The following is a 22,048-nucleotide window of genomic DNA, read 5'->3' as shown; positions in this document are numbered from 1 at the left end:
TATATAGACTAATTTATTGGTGTATTTTAATTATATTTTATGAAAATTCATCTAAAAGAGTAAGTAACGACTTATATAAATTTATTATAAATTTAAGATATAACAAAAAAAACAAGAGCATTATTTTTTTTTTTTGGGAAATTACATGTTTACCATTTTCATGGTACCACTTTTCATTTTTACCACCACTAATGAGACATTTTCAAAAATATCTTCTTCATTAAGTGGCAAAAGACTCTTATACCCTTGTTATTTATATATATAATAAATTCTTATTTAAATAAAAAATACAAAAAAAAATTAAAAAAATTAAAAAAAAATTTAAAAAAATTAACATTTTTTTTTATGTTTTCGAAATATACTTTTTCAAATTCGAACTTTTTTATAAATTTTTTTTTTTCGAATTTTGTTTTTTATTTTTATTTTTTAATTTCTTTTTGAAAAACGAAAATTATGTTTGAAACTATTTTTTAAAATTTTTTATATATTTTTTAAGTATTTATATATTTATTAGAATCATAAATTTCACATTCCAAAAACCCTACCGCACCCCTCAACTCTAAACTCTAAGTCTAGATTAGTTAACCCTAAAGGTATAATTGTATTTTACCCTTCATTAAAAGTGATGGTAAAAGTGGTTAGTGTAAACATGAAAAGTGGTACTATGAATGTGGTATTTGTGGCAATTTCCCTTTTTTTTTAACACAAAGCATTATTGTTTTCATAGTATAAATTATGAATATAAAATAAAACGAAACATATGCAATATAATAATAAAATATGAAAGAAACAAATAAAAAATTGATAAAACCACAACTACTGTTAGAAGTGTCTTCAGAACTCTTGGTTTGCAATTCTATAGAAAACATAAAAAAATATCAACTTACCAAACTAAACACATATATTTACCAAATTCAGTAAACGAAATGGTATACCTCTTTTTGAAAACATCGATTTCTAGAACATCATTAGGTTCAAAAATAAATTTTGAAACCCATCAATGTTAATCGCATTCTTCAATCGACCTTATTATGATAAAAAACAATGTAAGCAAAATCAGAGACGAAATTAATGTTTTTTTTCTATGTACAAAAATAGTAGGTTTTGATGTTGATGAATTTCAGTCTAATGTTATATATAGGGATCACTTATAGGGTTTTACTTATGAAAGATTGTAGAGAAAAGAGTATTAACTCGCCTAAATCAAATCGAATTAATCCCTAACTTTTAGCTGCCAATTTTAAAATTATGGAAAGTAATATAATTAAGAAATCAACATATAGGAAACAAAACTAACTTTGTAAATTAACTTGATCGAATATAACCAGATTGACGTGTTGTGATGGGTTGAGTCCTTAATTTCAGAATCTTGGTGCTTAATCTAAGGAATTGAATAGAAATTGTATATGATTTTAAATTAATAAATAATTATAGCTCAAATTATTCTAATTTCCATACGAATACTGGTCTGAGTTAAAACTTTCCTATAATAATTTTTCGAATACTAATTTGTTCATATATAACGAAAAGTAATGCCATATATACTGTTATACATTCAATTATTTTAAATATTGGGTAAATATTATTAAATTGCATTGAAAAATTTCTATATATATAGTCACTAAATTTGATTGGGCACCACCTAGTCGTGGGGATGAAGATACATAAAGTTTTTCAATTTTAATTTTAATAATTTATATCTTACAATTATATAAAAGTCAAGTATTGTATATTATATATAATATTTAAACTATATGCATACATAGTACATACAAGATTAAAAAAAGATTAATTATGCATTATATTATATATAATGTTTAAATTATACGCTTACATAGTACGTATACCATTAAAAAAGAAGTTAGATTATGCATTATATTTATGTAGTAAACTATAGTTTATTAGAAATGTAGCAACTTTCTACAACGTTGATCAATATATGGTCCTATTTTTTTCAAACTACTAAATGTGTTATCACTCCATATAAAAACTCATATTACTCCATATAAAACTCATACACCAATATTATATTTCTAGAATGTAAATCATCCAATAAGAAATATAAGAAATAAAAACTTGATTACAATACAGTTGACTACTATTCTTAGGTTGCAAAAAAAAAATACAGTAAAAAAAGAATGAGAAGATATAAGCATGAAAGCAATAAATACATTTTTAAAACTTGTATAAAAATAAGAGATATATGTATAATCTACTAAAACCAATTATATTATTCATAAATATGAAACTTAAATGTCCAATGGCACTATATGTAATTAGTCTAGGCAAGCAAAAGTTATTCACTAAATGCTATAAGAAGAGCTCTCATGATGACACATAAGTAATGTCAATCTTGATAATAACACATCAGACAAAGGTTTATTATTTATAATGCTCCTAATAATAGTAAAGGGATATAATCTAGGCCTTCTACTTTTAGTTTGATTTCTCTCTTATTAAAATATATCCAAATTATAGTGATTCATGCCAAACAAAATTGAATTTATATACAAGATTTCAAACTACAAATCAAAGTAGCTGATAAATTGAAATTACTTAAATTTAAGAAAATTTAGTCATAATTTAACCAAATGACAATGAATTTACAAACTGAACCAAACTGAGCAAAACTGAGCATTTTATAATTTATCAAATTGACCAAACAAAGCTGACCAAATTCAACAGGTCTTATATAATTATAAAATGCCTCTGGTTCGCTCTGGAAGTCCTGACTAAAAATGATAATATTAATATCGAATAGTTAAATCTTTTTTTTTAAAGAGATAATAAAATCATAAACTTCTTGTTCAACTGAAAGCATATATATGGCGTGACACCAAACTTTAAATTTGGTCACAGCTATACACTCAATTTTGTTTTCTTTTTGGCAATGGTTGCTAACTAGTCACGATCATGAACATGGAATAACAAAATTACACATGGAAGGTTTAGTAGTAGGTGAATCCTGACGAATTAAGCGATTCATGTTTAAAAACAATCCTACGATACTAGATATATGTGATCAAATGAAATCAGTTTTTAACTTTTATTGCGAAAACCAGATCTATCTGGTATCGTTGAACATGCTCTAAAAAGATTAGTCGATTGATCTTCGAAGAAGAAAGAACATAGAACAAAAACCTTTCCTTGACTTGGTTAAACATATCAGTCCATTCGACAAAAAGAAATATTAATGGAGAAAAATGGAAGATTATCAAAAGAAGTAAAACGTCGACTTTAACTCCATATACCCAAAATTCTAATATGTCCCTCTTATAAAAAGTAATTTATTTTTGATTTTCTTTTAAATCCAAAACACATCTAAATACAATAAACCCCTTAATGAATCTTCAGAATTACCAACCCAACCACAGTACTACTTGGTTACCCACCCAAACCCGATACAAATGGATCTTATCCTATAATTTAATTAAAAAAAATATTTTCCTCTTGTTTCACCTCGTCTGTCTTGTCGTCTTCTTCATTTTCATATTTTTTTTTCTGGTTTTGAATTCTTTCTCTGAAACAAGAAGCCGCCTCTCCCCTCACTTGTTTTCCAACGAAATTAAACCTTAATATCCGAATTGGAACCAGTCCAGCCACCTCTCCCCTCACTTCAGATACGAAATCTGATGAACCTTACCGATTTCAGTATGGGTTTTGGTAGCGTATTCTCATTGGTTAGCGACAGATTGGTGTTGGTTTGTCTAGGGATTGGTTCGGGTTGAAACTAGATCGGAAACTACATGGGAAAATGTGGCTTGGGATACATTAGGTTGAATTGTTCAAGCATCCTCATGTATTGCTTCTTCAGTAGAAACTCCATCTTCAAGCTTTCTGGTGGTCGTTTGAGACCTGGTGAATCAGGTTTTACTTTTACTCTTCTGTAACCTCTTTATCTGTGCTCAAATCTCAATTGCTGAAATCTAGTTTCTTCTTAGATATTGAAGGTCTGAAACGCAAACTCGCGTCAAAGCTTTCGGTTTAACGAGAATGTTCTTGTTCCGGGTTTGGAGGTAAGAACCATGGATTCTTGTCCTCAGTATTGTTCTGATTGTTTTTGGCTTGAGAATGGTCTCTCTATAATACTACAAAACTGTAGTAAAATGAAGGTAGGAGAATGCATTGGGACGTGGTGGAGACCAAACTTTAAGACATTGATGTATCCATTCTTACCTCCCAATGTGAAACACCCAAAGGTTAGTTTAGTTCCCCATTTCCATGTTAGTAAAAGTTGACACTTTTTGAAGATTCTTGTGTTTAACATAAAGCTCTGCTCTATCCTCTTCTTTTCTGTTCAGGAATGCTTAAAGCTTTCTTGGGAGACTAGCGCTCCATCAGCAGTTTGCCGTGCCTAAAAACTTCAAACTCCTTGCTGTTCCCTTGTGCCAAATCCATGAGAATGAAAAGGTAAAAAAATACTAAGATCAATCAATCAAATCAAATCAAAGCCGCCTTTTACCTTCACTATATTCAGTATGATGTTCTTTGGTTCATATGTTGCAGACTTATGGGCCAATCATATCGCACATTCGCAAGCTTCTTTCGAAGTTCTCCTTCAACATGATGGAGATATGATGGACAAAAACCTCGCGATCATTGCCGCTACTAGTGCTTGCGATAAGATTATATATGTAAATAAAGTTAGAAGAACATAGATATATGTAAAAATGGTAATGCTGAAAACGGTTTGTGATCAAGAAAATGATGTACTCTATCAAATGCTAAATAAGTTTTGCGGTTTAAACTGTGGAGATTTAAGCTTAAAAAATTTGAGATTCGAGTAAATCTATAAAGAAATTTGAGATTCGAGTAAATCTTTTTTAAAAAATTGTAAGTTTTAGGTGATTTTGAAGAAATTTCAGAGTTTTTTTATTTTTTTCAAAAATTTAAATATTTATTTAGAATAACATTTTTATTATTTAACTACTAGAATTTGATATTTTTATCGTTTTATGAAATATATAAAAGCTTTTTTATTTTTTTTTTATTTATTTTGTTGACAACATTTATTTTTTATTTTATATTTTAAAAACGTTTTATGTTTCATAAAATTCGTTTTGTTTTACCCATGTTAAAATAATAATATAAAAAGTACTCATGTAAAACATGCATCTGTTATATACATAAATTTTATATTCTAATTACACTTAGTAATTCTTGGTAATCTTCAAGGTAGTAGTAATACTACCTTACACATAGTAATACTTTGGTAAATTTTAAGTTTTATTAGTAAAACCATGTCAAAATGAAATATTTGGTAGTAAACCTAATGATTTTATACAATAAATATCATTAAGAAAGAGTATTATATAAATAGTTTACGAGAAATAAGTGTTTTTATAGATTCTTCTTACTATAGCCGTATGATTCACACAACAACCATGAAAGTTAAGGAATCATTTTGGGAAAATGATAAATATTTTTAAAACTATAGAAAATAATCATCTAAATAGTTTTAGTAGTCTTATTTACTATATACATAGTCTACTAATATATAATATATGGGTTATATATGTTAAATATACGTAATACTTGCAATATATAGAGATTTTAAATTACACATAATAAAACCAAGTAATCATAGTAGTCTAAATTACACATAATAAACTCAGTAATTTCAGTAGTCCGAATTACACACAATAAATCCAGTAATCTTAGTATTCTGATTACACACAATAAACTCAGTAATCCTAGTAGTCCGATTACACAGTAAAAACATAATAAAGAAAGTCTGATATGTCAAAACTACCAAGATAATCTGTGAGTCAAAATAGCTGCAACGAACTGCTTCAAAATACCAACACTTTATTTTAGTTATATTCCAGATAAAATTGCTGCAAAACGAACATAATAAACTTAAAACCCATAAAACAAAATTTTAATCTTCTGAAATTCTCAGTAAACCTTACATTATTTACATTACCCAAGATATACAGTTCTTTTAATGATATTCTAGATAATCTTTTTAAAAACGAATATAATAAATCTAAAACCCATAAAAATTATTTTAAAACTCGTTTTCAATCTGCCAAAATTCTTAGCAAATGTTTATTGTTTACATTATCTTTAATATACTTGGAATTTTAAATCTATTTTACAACAAATTTCATAAGAAATGAATATACATTTTATGAAGTTTCAGTCACATTAATAGCGGAAAACAAAAGAGAAGAGATCACGAAGAAGAAAGAGAAATGAACAGAGAGTTTTCATTGGTTAAAGTTTATTATGGGATCCAGTTGATTTTTGATATAAATTTAATTCATGGTTTAATATTTTGATGAGGTGACAATTAAAAAAAAAAAAGAACGCTAATTTGGAGATCAGAAAGAAAGAATAATATATATATATAATATAATCTATTAATTTATATTTTAAATGGGAATATATATTTTTATAAGTTTTAAGAAATTAATTTTCTTAAAACTGAAAATATTTATTAATATACCCTATTATATTACCTGTTGAATTGATAAAACTCAAAACCGATAAAATTTATTAATATATTATATTTATTATTTCACATAATATTAATTTATAAAAATTATAGTTATATTATATATTTAAATATTAAAGTCTCCTTAGGTCATCAGTTTAATTTTAATAAATATAAAATTACATTCATAAATTTAAGATATGAATAAAAATTATATGAAATATTAGGTTTAATCGATTAAATTGATTGGAAGAAAGAAGAAAATTAATTAGTCTATATTAATACTTAATTGGTCTGATTGTTTAAATTAATTGGTAAGTAAAATTAAGTTAGAAAATTTTATTATATTATTTTTAAAGATTATTATTAAATTATAAAATTAAGGTTGAAAAGAAGAATAAAAATAAAGAAATAAAGCTTAGAAAGAAATTATTACTAGCAAAAAAGTATTAAATAATGATGGGGACCCACCTGCATAAAATCTGTGTCATAATAAAACTAACAAAAAAATATATATATTTTTGGACCCACCTCATAAAGACTACGCAACAAAAAAAACTTTAATAAAAAAAGAAAAGGGTAAGTTGTGGAAGAGAATTAAAGGAGGGGTATTGAGAACAACGGAGGGATATTGAGAATAACTTTTTTCTGATAGGGGTAAACACATCAGTCCATTCGACAAAAAGAAATGATAATGGAGAAAAAGGGACGAGGCCGATATAAGTGGGGGATTTCACAACCTAATTTTGGTTTAATTTGAAATAAGTTAATAAAAAGATGGCTCGAGTTTAAATGAAAGAAATCTATTTAATTAGTGAGACCTAAACAAAAATTGATGTTTAAGAAAGCAGAGAAAAGCTGATCATGACGAAATCAAGAAAAGGTAAAGCACATGTAGTTTCAGTGCTGTCATGTCCTTTTGAGTAAGAGAAGAGTAGGAGGCATGAGGCATATCTCTCTATACATGAGCCAAAACTCCCTTGTACAAGCTCAAAAGTTTTAATATAATGGTTTTCGAAACAAAAAAGATTGTCAGCATTTTATTTTAAATTAGGCTGTAGTAGGGCGTGTAAGAGATACTGAGGTAAACAGTAATGTTATTGACCATTTATTAATATTTTAAATTACTTTTACAAAATATGTTTGTCTTAGCATCAATATGCTATTGCTAGGGTGAAAACTTACAATATCATTTTAATGTTATGTTGTTTGAGTGTTTTTTACTTCAGCATTAGTTGGTAAATTATGAATTATATCTCATTGTGTATATTATTTCTTTTCCATCTTCATTTTTTATATAGTTCAATTATAACCTATGTACTATCTAATGGAGTATATAACTTACTTATGTTTGTTATTCATATTTAATAATTCTAATTTAATACTAATTATAGAATTTTAATTTATATATAACCTTATACATAACATTATCATTTATGTATTTATATATTTTCCTTAAAATATCCACCATACGAATTTATATATACATTAAGATGCTATAAAGTAACCAACCATTTAGCTCACACTTAACATATCGTAGAACACTAATCAGCTTTTCACAACTGTCAAAAGGAAAAAAAGTGAAAAGATCCAGTGGGACTCGTGGGACATCAAACAGTAGTATCCTTTTTATATTTGGTCGTAATAACTATACTCCATTATTTACCCATTCTACGATATTAATTATTTTATAGAGATCATCAAACACGATTTGAAAACTGACATCACGTCGCTATCTATCCAACACGCATGGATATATACAAAACCGAACCGGTGTTGCGAAGCCCAACACACTTTTAATTACTTCTGTTTTGCCCTTTTCCTCCTCTCTCACAAAACAAAAAAAAGTTTTCAGAAGAACTGAAGGGGCGAGAAGAACCCAGATTCACACGATCATTCCTGGTTAGTTTTTCTTGTCTTCTACCTTTTTTATTTTTTGATTTGATCCTAGGTGAATGCACCTGTCTTCCCATTTGTTTTTATTTCCTTCTTCCCGAGAAAATATATTTTAACACGAAGTTTTAATGGGAAAGCTGCCGAGAAATAGCTTTCTTCCCTTTCCAATGACATTTTTCTTTGTTTTCACATCCCATTTTACTTCACATAATCACATTCAAATATTCAATGGATCTAATCTGCTTTATAATGCAATATGGAGGCTTCACGGTTTGCAGTTTATCCCTTTTGGGTTTTTCTTCTTCTCTAAAAGAGTCAAAGTGGGTCCGCTTTTCAAGGAATCTAGTTATACGATTTACCGAATTTTCGGTTCAATGTAAATCAAACCAAAACCAAACCATTCCTTTAACGCGGCAATTAGTGACATAGACCGAACTGAACCGTTTAGTTTATAGTTTAATCGAGTGTCTGGTTTAATTTATAATTAAATGGAATTCGATTTTGCTATGGTTTTAGTTTGGTTCTATAAAATAAATTAAATTGTTTTATAATAGAAGAAGGGTGCGAATTGGGTCATATTCGGTTTGGTTCAATTAAATTTAGTGGGGGTAAATGTGCGGTTTAGCTCGATTCGATTTGGTATTTAGAGCTTCAGTCAGGATATAGAATTTGAGGGTTGGTGGTGTGTGTTTAATTACCTTTTCCCGAAAAAAAAATCGACTTAATCAAAGAGCCGTACGTTTTGTATTACGTGATTACCGTGCAAGAAAATAAATATTTACATATAAAAATAAAATAAGAAGTCAACACCTGCAACTTGTATTTCATTTAAGACACTTTTTCTCTAGACAAAAGTCATCTTTCTTGGCTGCATGTCCGTTTGAATAGTCAACAAAATATTGAACCTTTTTGTCGTTACGCAAGCAAATAGATTGAAAAGGTAAACAACAAGATGAAAACGCTGCATCTAAACTATACAAGTGCAACTTGGTTTACGAATGTATTATGTATGCATATTTGTTCGAGTCATATGTATTATCACACTATTATGTATAGAGTCCTCTATATACCGTACCTGATATTGTATTCGAGTCAGACTGAATACTCTAGACAGCAGTGTAGCTAAACCCCCTATCATTTTACTTTCTTTAAAAGGCACATATAATGTCTCTTACAGTTGATAAAAAAAAAAGTCTCTTACTACAGTAACTGAATAAGGCAACAAGATCTTGTCTCAATCTCGTGATTTTCAATAAAGCATTTCTTTGTATTATTGCATTTGAAACTTTCTATATCCTTCGTCATAGATCCCTTACCCATAACCACAAATCATTTTTAAACATTCATCTTTGGAACTAGTAACTAGAATCCGTTGACTGATTCATTTATGCATATATAAAAGTGGACCTACGACGATTAAAATTTGTAATAATAGTATAGATTTACATGCATATATCATTCGAGACTCTGATAAGCTATCTCTCTGTTATTACGAATAAGATAACTAGGAGAAAACGTTATCTCTTATCTATACGTCTGTTCATATGTCATTTTTGTGGCTTAATGAATTATATATTTTTTGTTTGTGTTGGTTTCATTTTGTTTATTGGAACACTTGCTAAATTATAGATTAAATATGAAAATGTCGTTTTGTCTAGTTTCGGTTATTCGTGTATTATATTAAACATGAGCTGATGTTTGAGAGAGCTTAATATAGCTGTCGAGAAAGCTACAACTATATTTAATTTAATGGGTAACTTGGCCAACTACATCTTACGTATTTGTTATGTGTAAGCCAATGAAACAATTCGTTCATATAGCTGTCGATTCCCATTAAAAACTATAAATTGCACTCGTTTATAATTGGTGTGTTCTTTGACGTTTTTGCAATACGGGATATAAATTCACCTTATTATTACGAACACAAATATTTATAAACCAACATTTTTGTGGTTTTGGTTGTAGAGTGAAAGCAAAGACTAATAAGAGTTTAGAGAAGGTGTGTTTGTATGGGCTGCGCTCCGTCGAAGAAGAAGACCAATGCATTACGACCGCCAGGATATGAGGATCCTGACCTTCTTGCCTCCGTTACACCATGTCAGTTTCTAGTTTGTAATCTTATCAATATATACCATAAATGTTACGAAAACATGTTCTAAACTCTAATTTTATCCTACTTTTTGATATTTGGTGGGACAATAGTTACGGTAGAGGAAGTGGAAGCGCTGTATGAACTGTTCAAGAAGCTAAGCAGCTCGATTATCGATGATGGTCTTATCCATAAGGTTTCCTCTTGCACTCCTTTTCATCTATTTCACTCAAATAATTCGAAACAGAACCCACTGTTTTTTTTTGGAGATCTTTTATAGTCTATATGGCTTAGAGTTTAAGTGTGATGTTGTAGGAAGAGTTTCAGCTGGCGTTATTCAGAAATAGGAACCGGAAGAACCTTTTCGCTGATCGGGTACGTATTATTAACTAACGATACCAACAACAAGTTACATTTATAGATAACATGCATATGTATTTATATGAAGTTTTGTGTTTGTAATATGTTATCCGCAGATATTTGATGTATTTGATGTGAAGCGAAATGGAGTGATCGAGTTTGGGGAGTTTGTCAGGTCTTTAGGCGTCTTCCATCCAAATGCACCTGTCCATGAGAAAATAAAATGTAACTTGCTTCACAATCATTCTATGTTAGGTACTTACTACTCTTTGTATCTTTTAAGTTAACTGACAATATTTTATCATGAATTTTCAGTTGCTTTCAAATTGTATGATTTGCGGCAAACTGGATTCATCGAGCGAGAAGAAGTGAGTCTATTTACAGTAATTTCCTAAAACCCTTGAGATTTTAATTTACATTTTTTTTGCTCATAACTCTGTGTGTTGTTGTTCTTACGTGTAGTTAAAAGAGATGGTAATCGCGCTTCTTCACGAATCTGAACTCGTTCTTTCTGAAGATTTAATCGAAGTAATGGTGGATAAGGTAGTCCTTTAATTTCCTTCACCAATCACCACACCTCTATCAGTATATGTTAATTCGATATTGAACGTTATTGTCTTAGTGATAAAGAAGTTATAAGGAGATGTGTGGTAATTTTTGCAGGCGTTTATTGAAGCAGATCGTAAGAACGACGGGAAGATTGATTTAGATGAATGGAAAGATTTTGTGTCCAAGAATCCGTCGCTCATCAAGAACATGACGTTACCGTATTTAAAGTGAGTCTATTCTGAATAGTTCAATAAATATTTATTTTCGGTATACGTATAGATTGAGCAAACCGACTGATTTAACTGATGCACTGAAAACAAATGGATTGATGATAAGATTCTTGCATGGTGAATGTAGGGACATACACGGGACGTTTCCAAGTTTCATTTCATCTTGTGAAGACGAAGAGTTGGAGTTGCAAAACCTATATTTCTGAGTAATCCATGCAGATTGCAGATGAAGAAATTATAAGATCCCCAACCTTTTGCCTTCTTCTCTGGTTTTCTTGTCTAAATATTTTTGTATAGAAATAGTAAATCGGACGACAGAGATGTAAGTTACGATTTGAAAAATGGCTGCAATAAATCATCTTGAGAAAGGATCTTGGACTTGTCTTTTGTTGTTGTATGTATTTGCATACTTAGTTAGCTAGCTTCAATACTTCATTTTTTTGTGGAGTGAACAAGTGATCTTTCAATTCACACAGAAATATTTTATAAGTAGTTTATAGGTGGCTTCAGTGCTGTACAGACAGAAACAAATCTCAAGTTGAAGGAGGTTTTTTTTTTTTGTCATTAGAAATAATGGAAATGTATCCTTGTCAAAAGACAAAGGGGATGAAACAACCAAAGTACTGAAAACAAAACCATAACAAGCTCCAATAGGAGATTCAAAGAAAAATAAGAGATGATAATAGGGCCGGGAGCAAAACGTTGTCCACTGTAGAGTGAATAATTCATGTTGATGCTTCCTGACAAATCTGAGATGAGAGCCAAGCCGGGCCATTCCTAGCGACATACGACTGCAACCTTTGATCTCTTGTAACGCTAACTGCAATTAGATTAGCTATCAGATTGCAAGAGCTGGAGACAAAATTTATCTTCGCTTCCCTGATAGAGAAAATGGTAGCCAGAACATAGGAGCAGGACTGGTTCGTTCGAGAACAAAGAAGTGAGCTGTCCATCGCTTTTTTGACTTCTAGCGCTGAAAACTCCATAACCACCTTTTTAAATTTGAGATCACACATAGCCTCTGCAGCCCATTGTAGGGCCATCACGTTAGCTTGATAAAGTGAACCCACCAGAGAAAACGATCTTCTGCTATGACACAAAACTAAACCTCTTTCGTCCCTTACGATCCAAGCGCCTCCGCCAGTGTTTAAATTAACATCCCAAGACGAGCCCACGTTGCATTTTACAAAGGAAGCAGGTGGTTTTTGCCATTGTACCTGAGCCGGCTCAGCATTCATCACAAGAGGCTCTGTATGAGGAAGCGCATCATGAAGTTGAAGGAGGTTAGAGTGTAGATTTGTTATGGGTCAGTATGAAGCTTGGGTTTGAATAAATAAACTCAATGCCTTGTGTGATCCAAATTAAGCATTAACCGAACCAAACTGATTGGTTATTTTGATTTTTAAGTTAGTTTGGTTTTTTAAAGTCATGCCCAAATTGACTGTAATAAACTACGGTTTGGTTACGGTTAATAAGGTCATCAGTTTTGTAACGAGTTAAGCTTGGTGTCAGGTCATTAATAAGCCGAAGAGAATTTCTCTCATTCTTTGTTAATAAACCGGTTTTCTTCATGTGAAGTACCCCGGTTCTGTTCGGTTCCCAGGACTGTGTGGTAGCATGCCAAACCCCCAAACCTAAACAAAATAAACTACACAAGGGCCCAAGACTTAAGGCCCAATGGGTCTTATTAGACGGTAAGAAATCGCGTCCGTTACGGGAAAGAGTATCCGCGTTAACGGACGTTAGAGATGGCATAAAACTTCCGTCAAAAGTCAGCGAGGTCAAAGACTATAAATAGATCCCCACAAAATTCGCCGCTGTTCAAAGAAGACTCGTTAGCTGATACTGTTTGCGCCTCTCTCTCTCTCTCTCTCTCTCTCTGGGTACACACGCTCAAATTTTCTCGAGAATTCTCGGGAAAATTCTGAAAAGAGTTTCCAGATTCTCGACGGTTAGATCTTAACCAAACCAGTCTCGATTGATTCATCAGCTTCACGGATTTTGATTCCGAGGTATGAATCAGATTTTTTAATTCCGATCGATTAGTTTGTTGTTATCTCACTGTTCGATGATCGAGATAGGTGAGAAGAATCTAGAATCCAATTTTTTTTTCTTCTGTAGCGGTTCCATATTGTGAATGTTCGGTAGATGATCGGAGACTTGTTATTTAGCGATAAACAATGGATAGTGCTGTTGTTGATAATTGATTAATCTATAATTAACTTTACTGGTCAGATCAAAACTTAGGCCAGCCTGGTTTGCTTGGCTTTTTGATAAAGACGTTGTTGACTTGGAACTTTACTTTTGGTTAGGCTTTTTTGAGCTAATTTTAGCTTTTCACGATTACTAATTATATATATGAGAGACCTTAAGCTTTTAAAAGGTTGTATAGTTTAGATATAATTAGAACTCTTGATCCATACACAAGAGAGAGATAGAAGAGGTTGGTATAAACTTTTTTTTTTCTGAGTTTGATCTGAGTATTTTACATTTTTTATAAGGTTTGGTTTGATTAGTGAGTAATGTTTGTGAACTGTGAGGATTTATTTTGCTATGTGTTTGACCTTTCCCTTTGTTCAGGTTCGTTGCTGAATGAAGGCGTAGGTGGTTTTGGGATTCGTTTAGCTTCAATATGAATTCAGTTGGCAAGATGTGATTTACAAGGTTCTTCGTTTCTGAGTTCCTGAATCCGTGCGGGAACTTGGGTCTTTTTTAAAACTACACGGAAGAAGAGGATTAAAGGTTGAGTTTCCGCGCTCTTATTCCTGTTGAGCTCCTTAGATTTCTCTCCAGCTCTTGAGGATTTAGTATTAGAAGTTTGTACAGTTGGTATGTCAATTGCTAGTGTAGCTCTCAGTCCAGCCCTGGAAGAAGTTGTCAACTTTCCAGGTTTTATTGGACGGTTCGGTTTGGACTTAGACGACCCAATCCTGATATTCCTGTCTATTTCCGGATCTCTGAGCCCCTTAAGGGTCATGGAGTCGGATCTGATAGCTTCCGTGAAGCTGAGGATTCAGAGTATCAAGGGATTTTTTGTGAAGAAGCAGAAGCTGGGATATGATGGTAGAGAGCCAGCTCGAAATGATTCTCAAGTTCGAGATTGTGGTCTTGCTGATGGGGAACTGTTGCATTTGGTTATTAGGCTTTCTGATCTCCAAGCTATCTCCGTCAAGACTCTGGGAGGGAAGGAGTTTGAGCTCTTTGTTGAGAGGAGTAGAAACGTTGGTTACGTGAAGCAGAAAATAGCTTTAAGGGAAAACGAGCTTGGGAATACATGGGATCATGAACTCACGTTAGATGGTGAAGAGCTAGATGACCAGAGACTCATCACTGATCTCTGTAAAGACGGAGAGAGTGTGATTCATTTGCTGATTAGGAAATCCGCTAAAGTCAGAGCAAAACCTGTTGGGAAGGATTTTGAGGTTTCTATCGACGATGTAACTCACAATCACAACTCAGTGGATGGTAGAAGAAGACTCATATCACCACAAGAAAAGCCTAAAGATTTCTTTGTGGAGCCTGTTGTTGTTAACCATGAAATTGAACCGCCTTCACTGGTCAAAGAGCTTATCAACTCCACTATAGAGGGCTTGGAGAATGGAAACGGCCCGATCAAATCATCTGATGGGTCAGGGGGAGCTTACTTCATGCAAGATCCGTCCGGAAACAAATACGTATCCGTCTTCAAACCCATTGACGAGGAGCCACTGGCCGTGAACAATCCGCACGGACAGCCTGTTTCAGTTGACGGGGAGGGACTAAAGAAAGGCACACAGGTTGGTGAAGGAGCTTTTAGAGAAGTAGCAGCCTACATTTTGGACTATCCCATGACCGGAACAAGAACTTTTCCTCATGACCAACCCGGTTTCGCTGGAGTTCCGCCAACAACAATGGTCAAATGCTTGCACAAAGACTTCAACCATCCCAATGGTTACAGTTTCTCTCCGGAAAACACAAAGATTGGTTCATTGCAGATGTTTGTGAGTAATGTTGGAACTTGTGAAGATATGGGATACGGAGTCTTCCCAGTTGATCAGGTTCACAAGATATCGGTTCTAGACATTAGGCTGGCTAATGCAGATCGTCATGGTGGTAACATTTTGGTTAGCCGAGAGGGAAATGATGGTCAGATCGTTCTTACTCCTATCGACCACGGCTATTGCTTCCCAAATAAGGTAAACGACTGTTATAACCAAACAATATTGGACTTAGCTATTTAGCTACACTATATTTCGACTAAACCACTTTACTATTTGTCCAGTTTGAAGACTGCACATTCGAGTGGCTATACTGGCCTCAAGCAAAAGAGCCATACTCTCCGGAGACACTGGAATACATCAAATCATTGGACGCTGAGCAAGACATTGAGCTTCTGAGAATCCACGGTTGGGAGATTCCGCCTCCATGCGCTCGTGTCTTCCGTATCTCGACCATGCTTCTCAAGAAAGGTGCTGCGAAGGGTCTCACACCTTTTGCCATTGGAAGTATGATGTGCAGAGAAACACTCGAGAAAGAATCCGAGATCGAACAAATCATCAATGATGCAGAAGCTATCGTGCTCCCGGAGACAACAGAAGAGGAGTTTATCAGCACCGTCTCTGCTATTATGGATTGCTGTCTCGACCAGCATTCTCGGAACTAACAATATCTTTATCGTTTCCTCTGGATTTCTTTATGACTGCTAAAGAGTTGTATATCCAGTGTCCGTAATAATAAATAAGTGTCACTGTCTTGAACTCAACCTTGGTGTTTTTGGGTCAATAACGTTCCCGTGGTACTTATTTCAGTTCTGGATGATGAACAAGAACAACAGAACAAGTCATTTACATATATACTTTACTATGGTTTCAAGTTGGTCACAGTTTTTTTTTTGGGTTAGTTTAACTCACGAATTGGAGTTGATTTTCGTTTTTATGATGGCTAATGAAGTAGGGGTGGGCATTTTACCCGAAATCCGAAGTGGCACCCGAACCCGATCCGAAAAACCCGAACCGAAATCCGAACCGAAGTAGCAAAATATCCGAACGGGTATTGAATTAGGAGAGATTGGATATCCGAACCCGAACGGGTAATATCCGAACCCGAATGGATATCCGAAAATAACCGAACATATGATAATTAACCTTATATTTATAGTTTACATCTTTCATTTTATATAAAATATTTATATTGATACTACACATACTTTAAATTCATATGATATACATACAATTACGTAGAAGATGATTTGTTATTCGCTTAAAATGCATGTCAAACTTTTTATTTCAGCAATTAACAAAAAGTTACATCCAAAATTTAAAAACAATAACCAAATTAATGTCTTTTTAGTTTGAAAATGTTATGTCCAAATCTATTAACCATGCAATCTATTAAAAATAAAAAATAGTTAAGTGAAAAGTTATATATTTAAATACAAGAAATTTGAGAAATGAAAATTTTCATTTTTTTTTCTTCAAAATTTAAATATCCGAACCCGATCCGAAATAACCGAAACCGAACTTAAAATACCCGAACCCGACCCGAAGTACAGAAATATCCGAACGGGTTCTACACCTCTATACCGAAATACCCGAAAATCCGAAATACCCGATCCGAACCCGAACGGGTACCCGAACGCCTAAATGAAGTATCAGAACATTTCAAATACTTTTTAAACATTCGACGAACATACATGGTCTATTGGTAACGTCAGTAGTTTAATTTTTTTGCTTTAGAATTATAGCTGTAAACTTTTTGCCGATTGTAAAATTTTAGCTGATTTTTTTTTTAAAACATGATTAGTGTACATCAGCTGTAGATTAATATTATATACATGTATTTAGCATCATATTAATATATATTTATTTTACTGAAAATTCTTAAACATTTAAATTAATAATCTTTTAAATTTTGTAATAATCTGTTTTTCTTGATAAAAATTAATAGTAACGTTTACTACAAATATAATATTATCTTGTAATCGCTCCATATATTATCTTGAACCAGCTACTATTACCGTTGCAAATTTTTTTGCCATAGCTTACAAATATTATAAAAATATATTAAACTTATATATAAAAACAAATTAATAATAATGGATAAAATAGAACAGCATAATAAGATAGTGCACAAAATATTATTAAGTGAATTAAATAATTAATATCAACACTACAAGAAAACAGCGACATACTGAGGGAAAAAATCGTCGGTATGTCGTCGGAATAACGCTATTCCGACGACATACCGACGAAAAAAATCCTCGGAAATAACTCCTCGGAATTTCATTTTTCCTCGGAAATTCCTCGGAAATTTCCGACGGAATTCCGAGGAAATGAATTTCCGAGGAAATTCCGAGGACCACAAATTCGTCGGAATTTCCTCGGAATATTCCGAGGAAGATGTCGTCGGAATATCCCGAGGGATACACTTCCTCGGAATATTTCCAAAATTAAAAAAAAAATATAAATTTATTTTTTTAAATTGAAATTCGAAAATATAAAATTAAAATTGAAATAGAAAACATATTTAAAATACAAAAAAAAATAAAATAGTTTTTATAAATAAAAAAAATGTTTTATAAATACAAAATTAGTTATAATAAATATAAATATTTTTATAAATATGAAATCATCTTTATATAAATACAAAATAGTTTTTATAAATACAAAAAAAAATAAAATAGTTTTTATAAATAAAAAAATGTTTTATAAATACAAAATTAGTTATAATAAATATAAATATTTTCATAAATATGAAATCATCTTTTTATAAATACAAAATAGTTTTTATAAATACAAAAAATAATAAAATAGTGTTTATAAATCAAAAAAATGTTTTATAAATACAAAATTAGTTTTAATAAATATAAATATTTTTATAAATATGAAATCATCTTTTTATAAATACAAAATAGTTTTTATAAATACAAAAAATAATAAAATAGTGTTTATAAATAAAAAAATGTTTTATAAATACAAAATTAGTTTTAATAAATATAAAATAGTATAAAAATTAAAAAAATAGTTTAAATAAATCGCAAAAACAGTTAATAATTACAAAAAATAGTTTTAAAAATATTTAAAATGTTAAATAATTACAAAAAAATAGTTTTCATAATATTAAAAATGTTTAATAAATATAGAAATTTATATTTTATATATAAAATACTTAAAACGTTTTATAACCACAAAAAAATGATTTTAAATATTATATATATGATTTTTAATCTTAAAAAAAGGTTTATAGATTTTAAAAATGTTTAATAAATATATAAATGAATTTAAAATGCAAAAAATAGATTTTATATACAAAAAACGTTTTCAATATATATATATAATTACAAATTCGATTTTTATAACCACAAAATTAATAAAAACTAAAAAAACAAAATTCAAATCAAGTGAAATACATAATCAAACTCGATTTTACACAAATCTACCATTCACCCTAACAAAATCTATAAATCTCATTCCAAAATCATCAAATCTACTTAAAAACCATACAAATCTAACCTAAAAAAGTGGGATAGGGTTCATACATGAGGATTAGGGTGGAAATCGCGAGGGAGAAGAGAGAAAGCGCCGTAAATCGCAAGGGAGAAGAGAGGAGTCGACGAAATCGCAGGGGAAAGAGAGAGTGCGGCGGAGAGAAATGGGGAAGAAGGTCGGGCTCGACCTAATAAAATGAGGGGTCCGACGGAAATTATCCGTCGGAATTTCCTCGGAAATATTTACTATATCCGTCGGAATTTCCTCGGAAATCATTAATTCAATTTTCGCAAAATATTTGGCGGCTTGGTTTACCCGGTTAAATGAAAATATTCCGAGGAACCAGGTTTCCTCGGAATTTCCTCGGAATTTACCGAGGAAATTCTGAGGAACCAGGGTTTGGGGTTTCAAAACATCGATTATTTTCGCCGTATTTCATTTCTTATACAATTATAATGCATACCATTGAGGATTCTTTGTATAGATGATCATAAACCATGAAATAACAAAATTTCAAAAATAATTGTAAGTATTCCCTTTACCGTTTGTTAAAGTGTATAAGTGTTTCTCTTATGTTGTGTGGTTTTCGTTCATGCAATCGTAAAAGTGTTTGTTATTGGGTAAAACACCAAAGTTTGACTTCATAATCTGGTTAAGACACTTAATGAAGGTTATATACGTGTTATTCAATCCGTAAAACGTTGTTTTCGGTTTAAAACCCCAAGTTCCTCGGAATTTCCTCGGAATTTTTCGAGGGAATTCCGAGGAAAACTCTATCGTCGTCGGAATTTCCTCGGAAAATTTCGAGGAAATTCCGAGGAAAAGGAATGTATAATCAAATCCCTAAATCGACAAGATCTATTCCGAGGAAATTCCGAGGAAAACCTTTCTGCCCTCGGAATTTCCTCGGAATTTTTAAAATCCCCCCAACGGCTCTCCAACGGCTCTCTAACGTCTATAATATTTCCTCGGAATTCATCGGTTTTTTCCGAGGAATACTATTTTCCTCGGTATTCCGTCGGAATATTCCGACGAAATGAATTTTCCTCGGAATTCCGTCGGTATATTCCGAGGAAATTCCGAGGAAGCCAAATTTTGTGTTTCCTCGGAATTGCCTCGGAAATTCCTCGGTATATTCCGAAGAATTCATTTTCCGTCGGAACGTCCGTCAGAATACCGCTGTTTTCTTGTAGTGCAAGTAAACAAAATAGTTCATGCAATAAGTTCATGCTTAAACTAAAAACCAGTCCGTAATTAAATTCCCTTATATACTAAAGCACAAGTCACTTGACCAATAAAAATCTGACACATGAAAATTATTTTACAATTTAAAAAAAAACAAAAAAGAAAATCAAATGCAAAAGAAATGTCGTTTATCAACTGATTTTTCTTTACAAAATGAAATCCTACTACACCCATGAAGTGGACAAAAGTGGAAGTCGATGATTGAACTGGTGCAAAACATATTCACCATGGAACATAGGATCCTAAGAACAGTTGGAGATGGTCTTGCGCTTGCCATCCTTTATATACTAAAGCGCAAGTCGCCTAACTAATCAAAATTTGACATTTAACAAAAGTTTAAAAAAAAACAAATATCTCATTAGAAAAAAATTATTTGATCACGGTTTTCCTTAACTTCCAAGTATCCAAATCCCTAAATTTTCTCACAATATCATCAACACGTTCAAAGATAAATATAACATTTTGAAACTGATTTTTCTTCTATATATAATTTCAATCTTTTTACTTCACGTTTTATTTGATCTATCTGTTTTTCATCTCTTTCTTAATATCCATTTCTCTTTACTGAGTTTTTTTCTCTTTCTATTGAGATCTTCTACGGATACCAATAAATTCCATACAAGTTCATGATCACTCTTAGTTAAGATTTGGTTTCTTCTTATTTTGTATTAACAATCTCTTGATTGTTTATTTCAGGTTGAGAATGGCACTTGAGTACATTGTTTCAAAGCTTTGACAGAATCGAGGATAACGACAATAGGTATGTTCAACTATATTATCTACAAAACTGGTATTTACAATACTGTTCTTTCTGTGATAAATTACTTGCATTACTTTTGCATTTAACAAAAACATAAATGAAGAAGAAAGAAGACAAAAGACAAACTAGATTTTAACAAGAAATAATCATTATCCTGCCAACAACAGACGATTAAGAAAAAGAAATCTCAAGCTACAAACAAAACGAAAGAGGTTCTCTGTAGCAAACATAGTAGAAGAGAAGAATGGTAAATAATTTGAAAACACGTATACATAATTTTTTTCTGTGATTCTATCTTTTATGTTGCTCTTTAATAAGACAGAGAAAGCATAGTTGCAGGTGAGAGAAGACTTAAGTTTTAAGGCAAATGAGAGAGAGAGAGCATTCCATCTGTGTAACATCATATTGGTTTCTGGTGATTAATTTTTAGAGCAAACAGTCTGTTCGAGATGTCTTTGTGGACTGTACGAGCTACATAAAGGGTTGAGTCTATTAATATAAGTTGACTATTTTACGGATGTTGTTCAATTTCTTTGTTTTATTTTTACTATTTCAACTCTAACAAAAAAAATATTTTGAAAAGACTTATTTAGAAAAATTACAGTCAAAATAATAAAAATGCAAGCAAAAAAAATTAACCCTGTGCGTAGCACGGGGCCATCATACTAGTTGATATTTAATGTCAACAGTAGACAATAAGCAAGTTGTTTGGATCCAATGCTGAAACACTCAACGTCCCTAAAAAAATCTCAAATACCTCCTAGTAATTTTTCTTTTAATTCGAAAAGGTAATAAAAAAAAAAAATAATCCCTAATGAATCTTCTTATTTACTATAAGTGTGTCTACTCCTTCTAACCTAATTCAGTTTTTCTCTTAACACACATACCTTACAGGCTTACACCTCTCTTTTCTTTTAATTCATTTTTTCTCTAATCTTCTTCATATTTTTTTAATTTATTTTTTACTTTTAAATCTTACATATAATTTCAGTTTTGTTTTTTTATAAATCAGTA

General features: G+C 31.4%; 2 protein-coding genes and 1 pseudogene across 4 annotated transcripts; all 3 read left to right on the top strand.

The window, feature by feature from the left end:
- Positions 1–3,653: 3,653 nt before the first annotated feature.
- Positions 3,654–6,156, top strand: LOC103874807 (annotated as a pseudogene).
- A 1,099-nt stretch (positions 6,157–7,255) lies between these two features.
- LOC103874294 (calcineurin B-like protein 4) lies at positions 7,256–12,015 on the top strand. 2 transcript variants are annotated; one of them, XM_009152700.3, is made up of 9 exons: positions 7,256–8,341; positions 10,301–10,432; positions 10,538–10,620; positions 10,740–10,799; positions 10,901–11,009; positions 11,100–11,152; positions 11,247–11,327; positions 11,448–11,560; positions 11,691–12,015. In XM_009152700.3, exons 2-9 carry the CDS (start codon positions 10,345–10,347, stop codon positions 11,767–11,769), a joined length of 666 nt encoding a protein of 221 aa, XP_009150948.2. In that variant the 5' UTR covers positions 7,256–8,341; positions 10,301–10,344; the 3' UTR covers positions 11,770–12,015. The 2 variants fall into 2 exon arrangements, with proteins under 2 accessions (XP_009150948.2, XP_033128927.1); XM_033273036.1 differs by having other exon boundaries at positions 11,100–11,167.
- A 1,348-nt stretch (positions 12,016–13,363) lies between these two features.
- Positions 13,364–16,431, top strand: LOC103861561 (phosphatidylinositol 4-kinase gamma 3). Of its 2 annotated transcripts, XM_009139281.3 has the most exons (3): positions 13,364–13,575; positions 14,144–15,738; positions 15,825–16,205. In XM_009139281.3, exons 2-3 carry the CDS (start codon positions 14,395–14,397, stop codon positions 16,203–16,205), a joined length of 1,725 nt encoding a protein of 574 aa, XP_009137529.1. In that variant the 5' UTR covers positions 13,364–13,575; positions 14,144–14,394. The 2 variants fall into 2 exon arrangements, with proteins under 2 accessions (XP_009137529.1, XP_033128926.1); XM_033273035.1 differs by lacking the exon at positions 13,364–13,575 and having other exon boundaries at positions 14,395–15,738; positions 15,825–16,431.
- Positions 16,432–22,048: the final 5,617 nt, after the last annotated feature.

Source organism: Brassica rapa, chromosome A06 (genome assembly GCF_000309985.2).
Source record: "Brassica rapa cultivar Chiifu-401-42 chromosome A06, CAAS_Brap_v3.01, whole genome shotgun sequence".
In the NCBI taxonomy this organism is placed as follows: Eukaryota; Viridiplantae; Streptophyta; class Magnoliopsida; order Brassicales; family Brassicaceae; genus Brassica; species Brassica rapa.
Note: the sequence above shows the minus strand (reverse complement) of the source record. Positions and strands in the feature narration are given on the sequence as shown.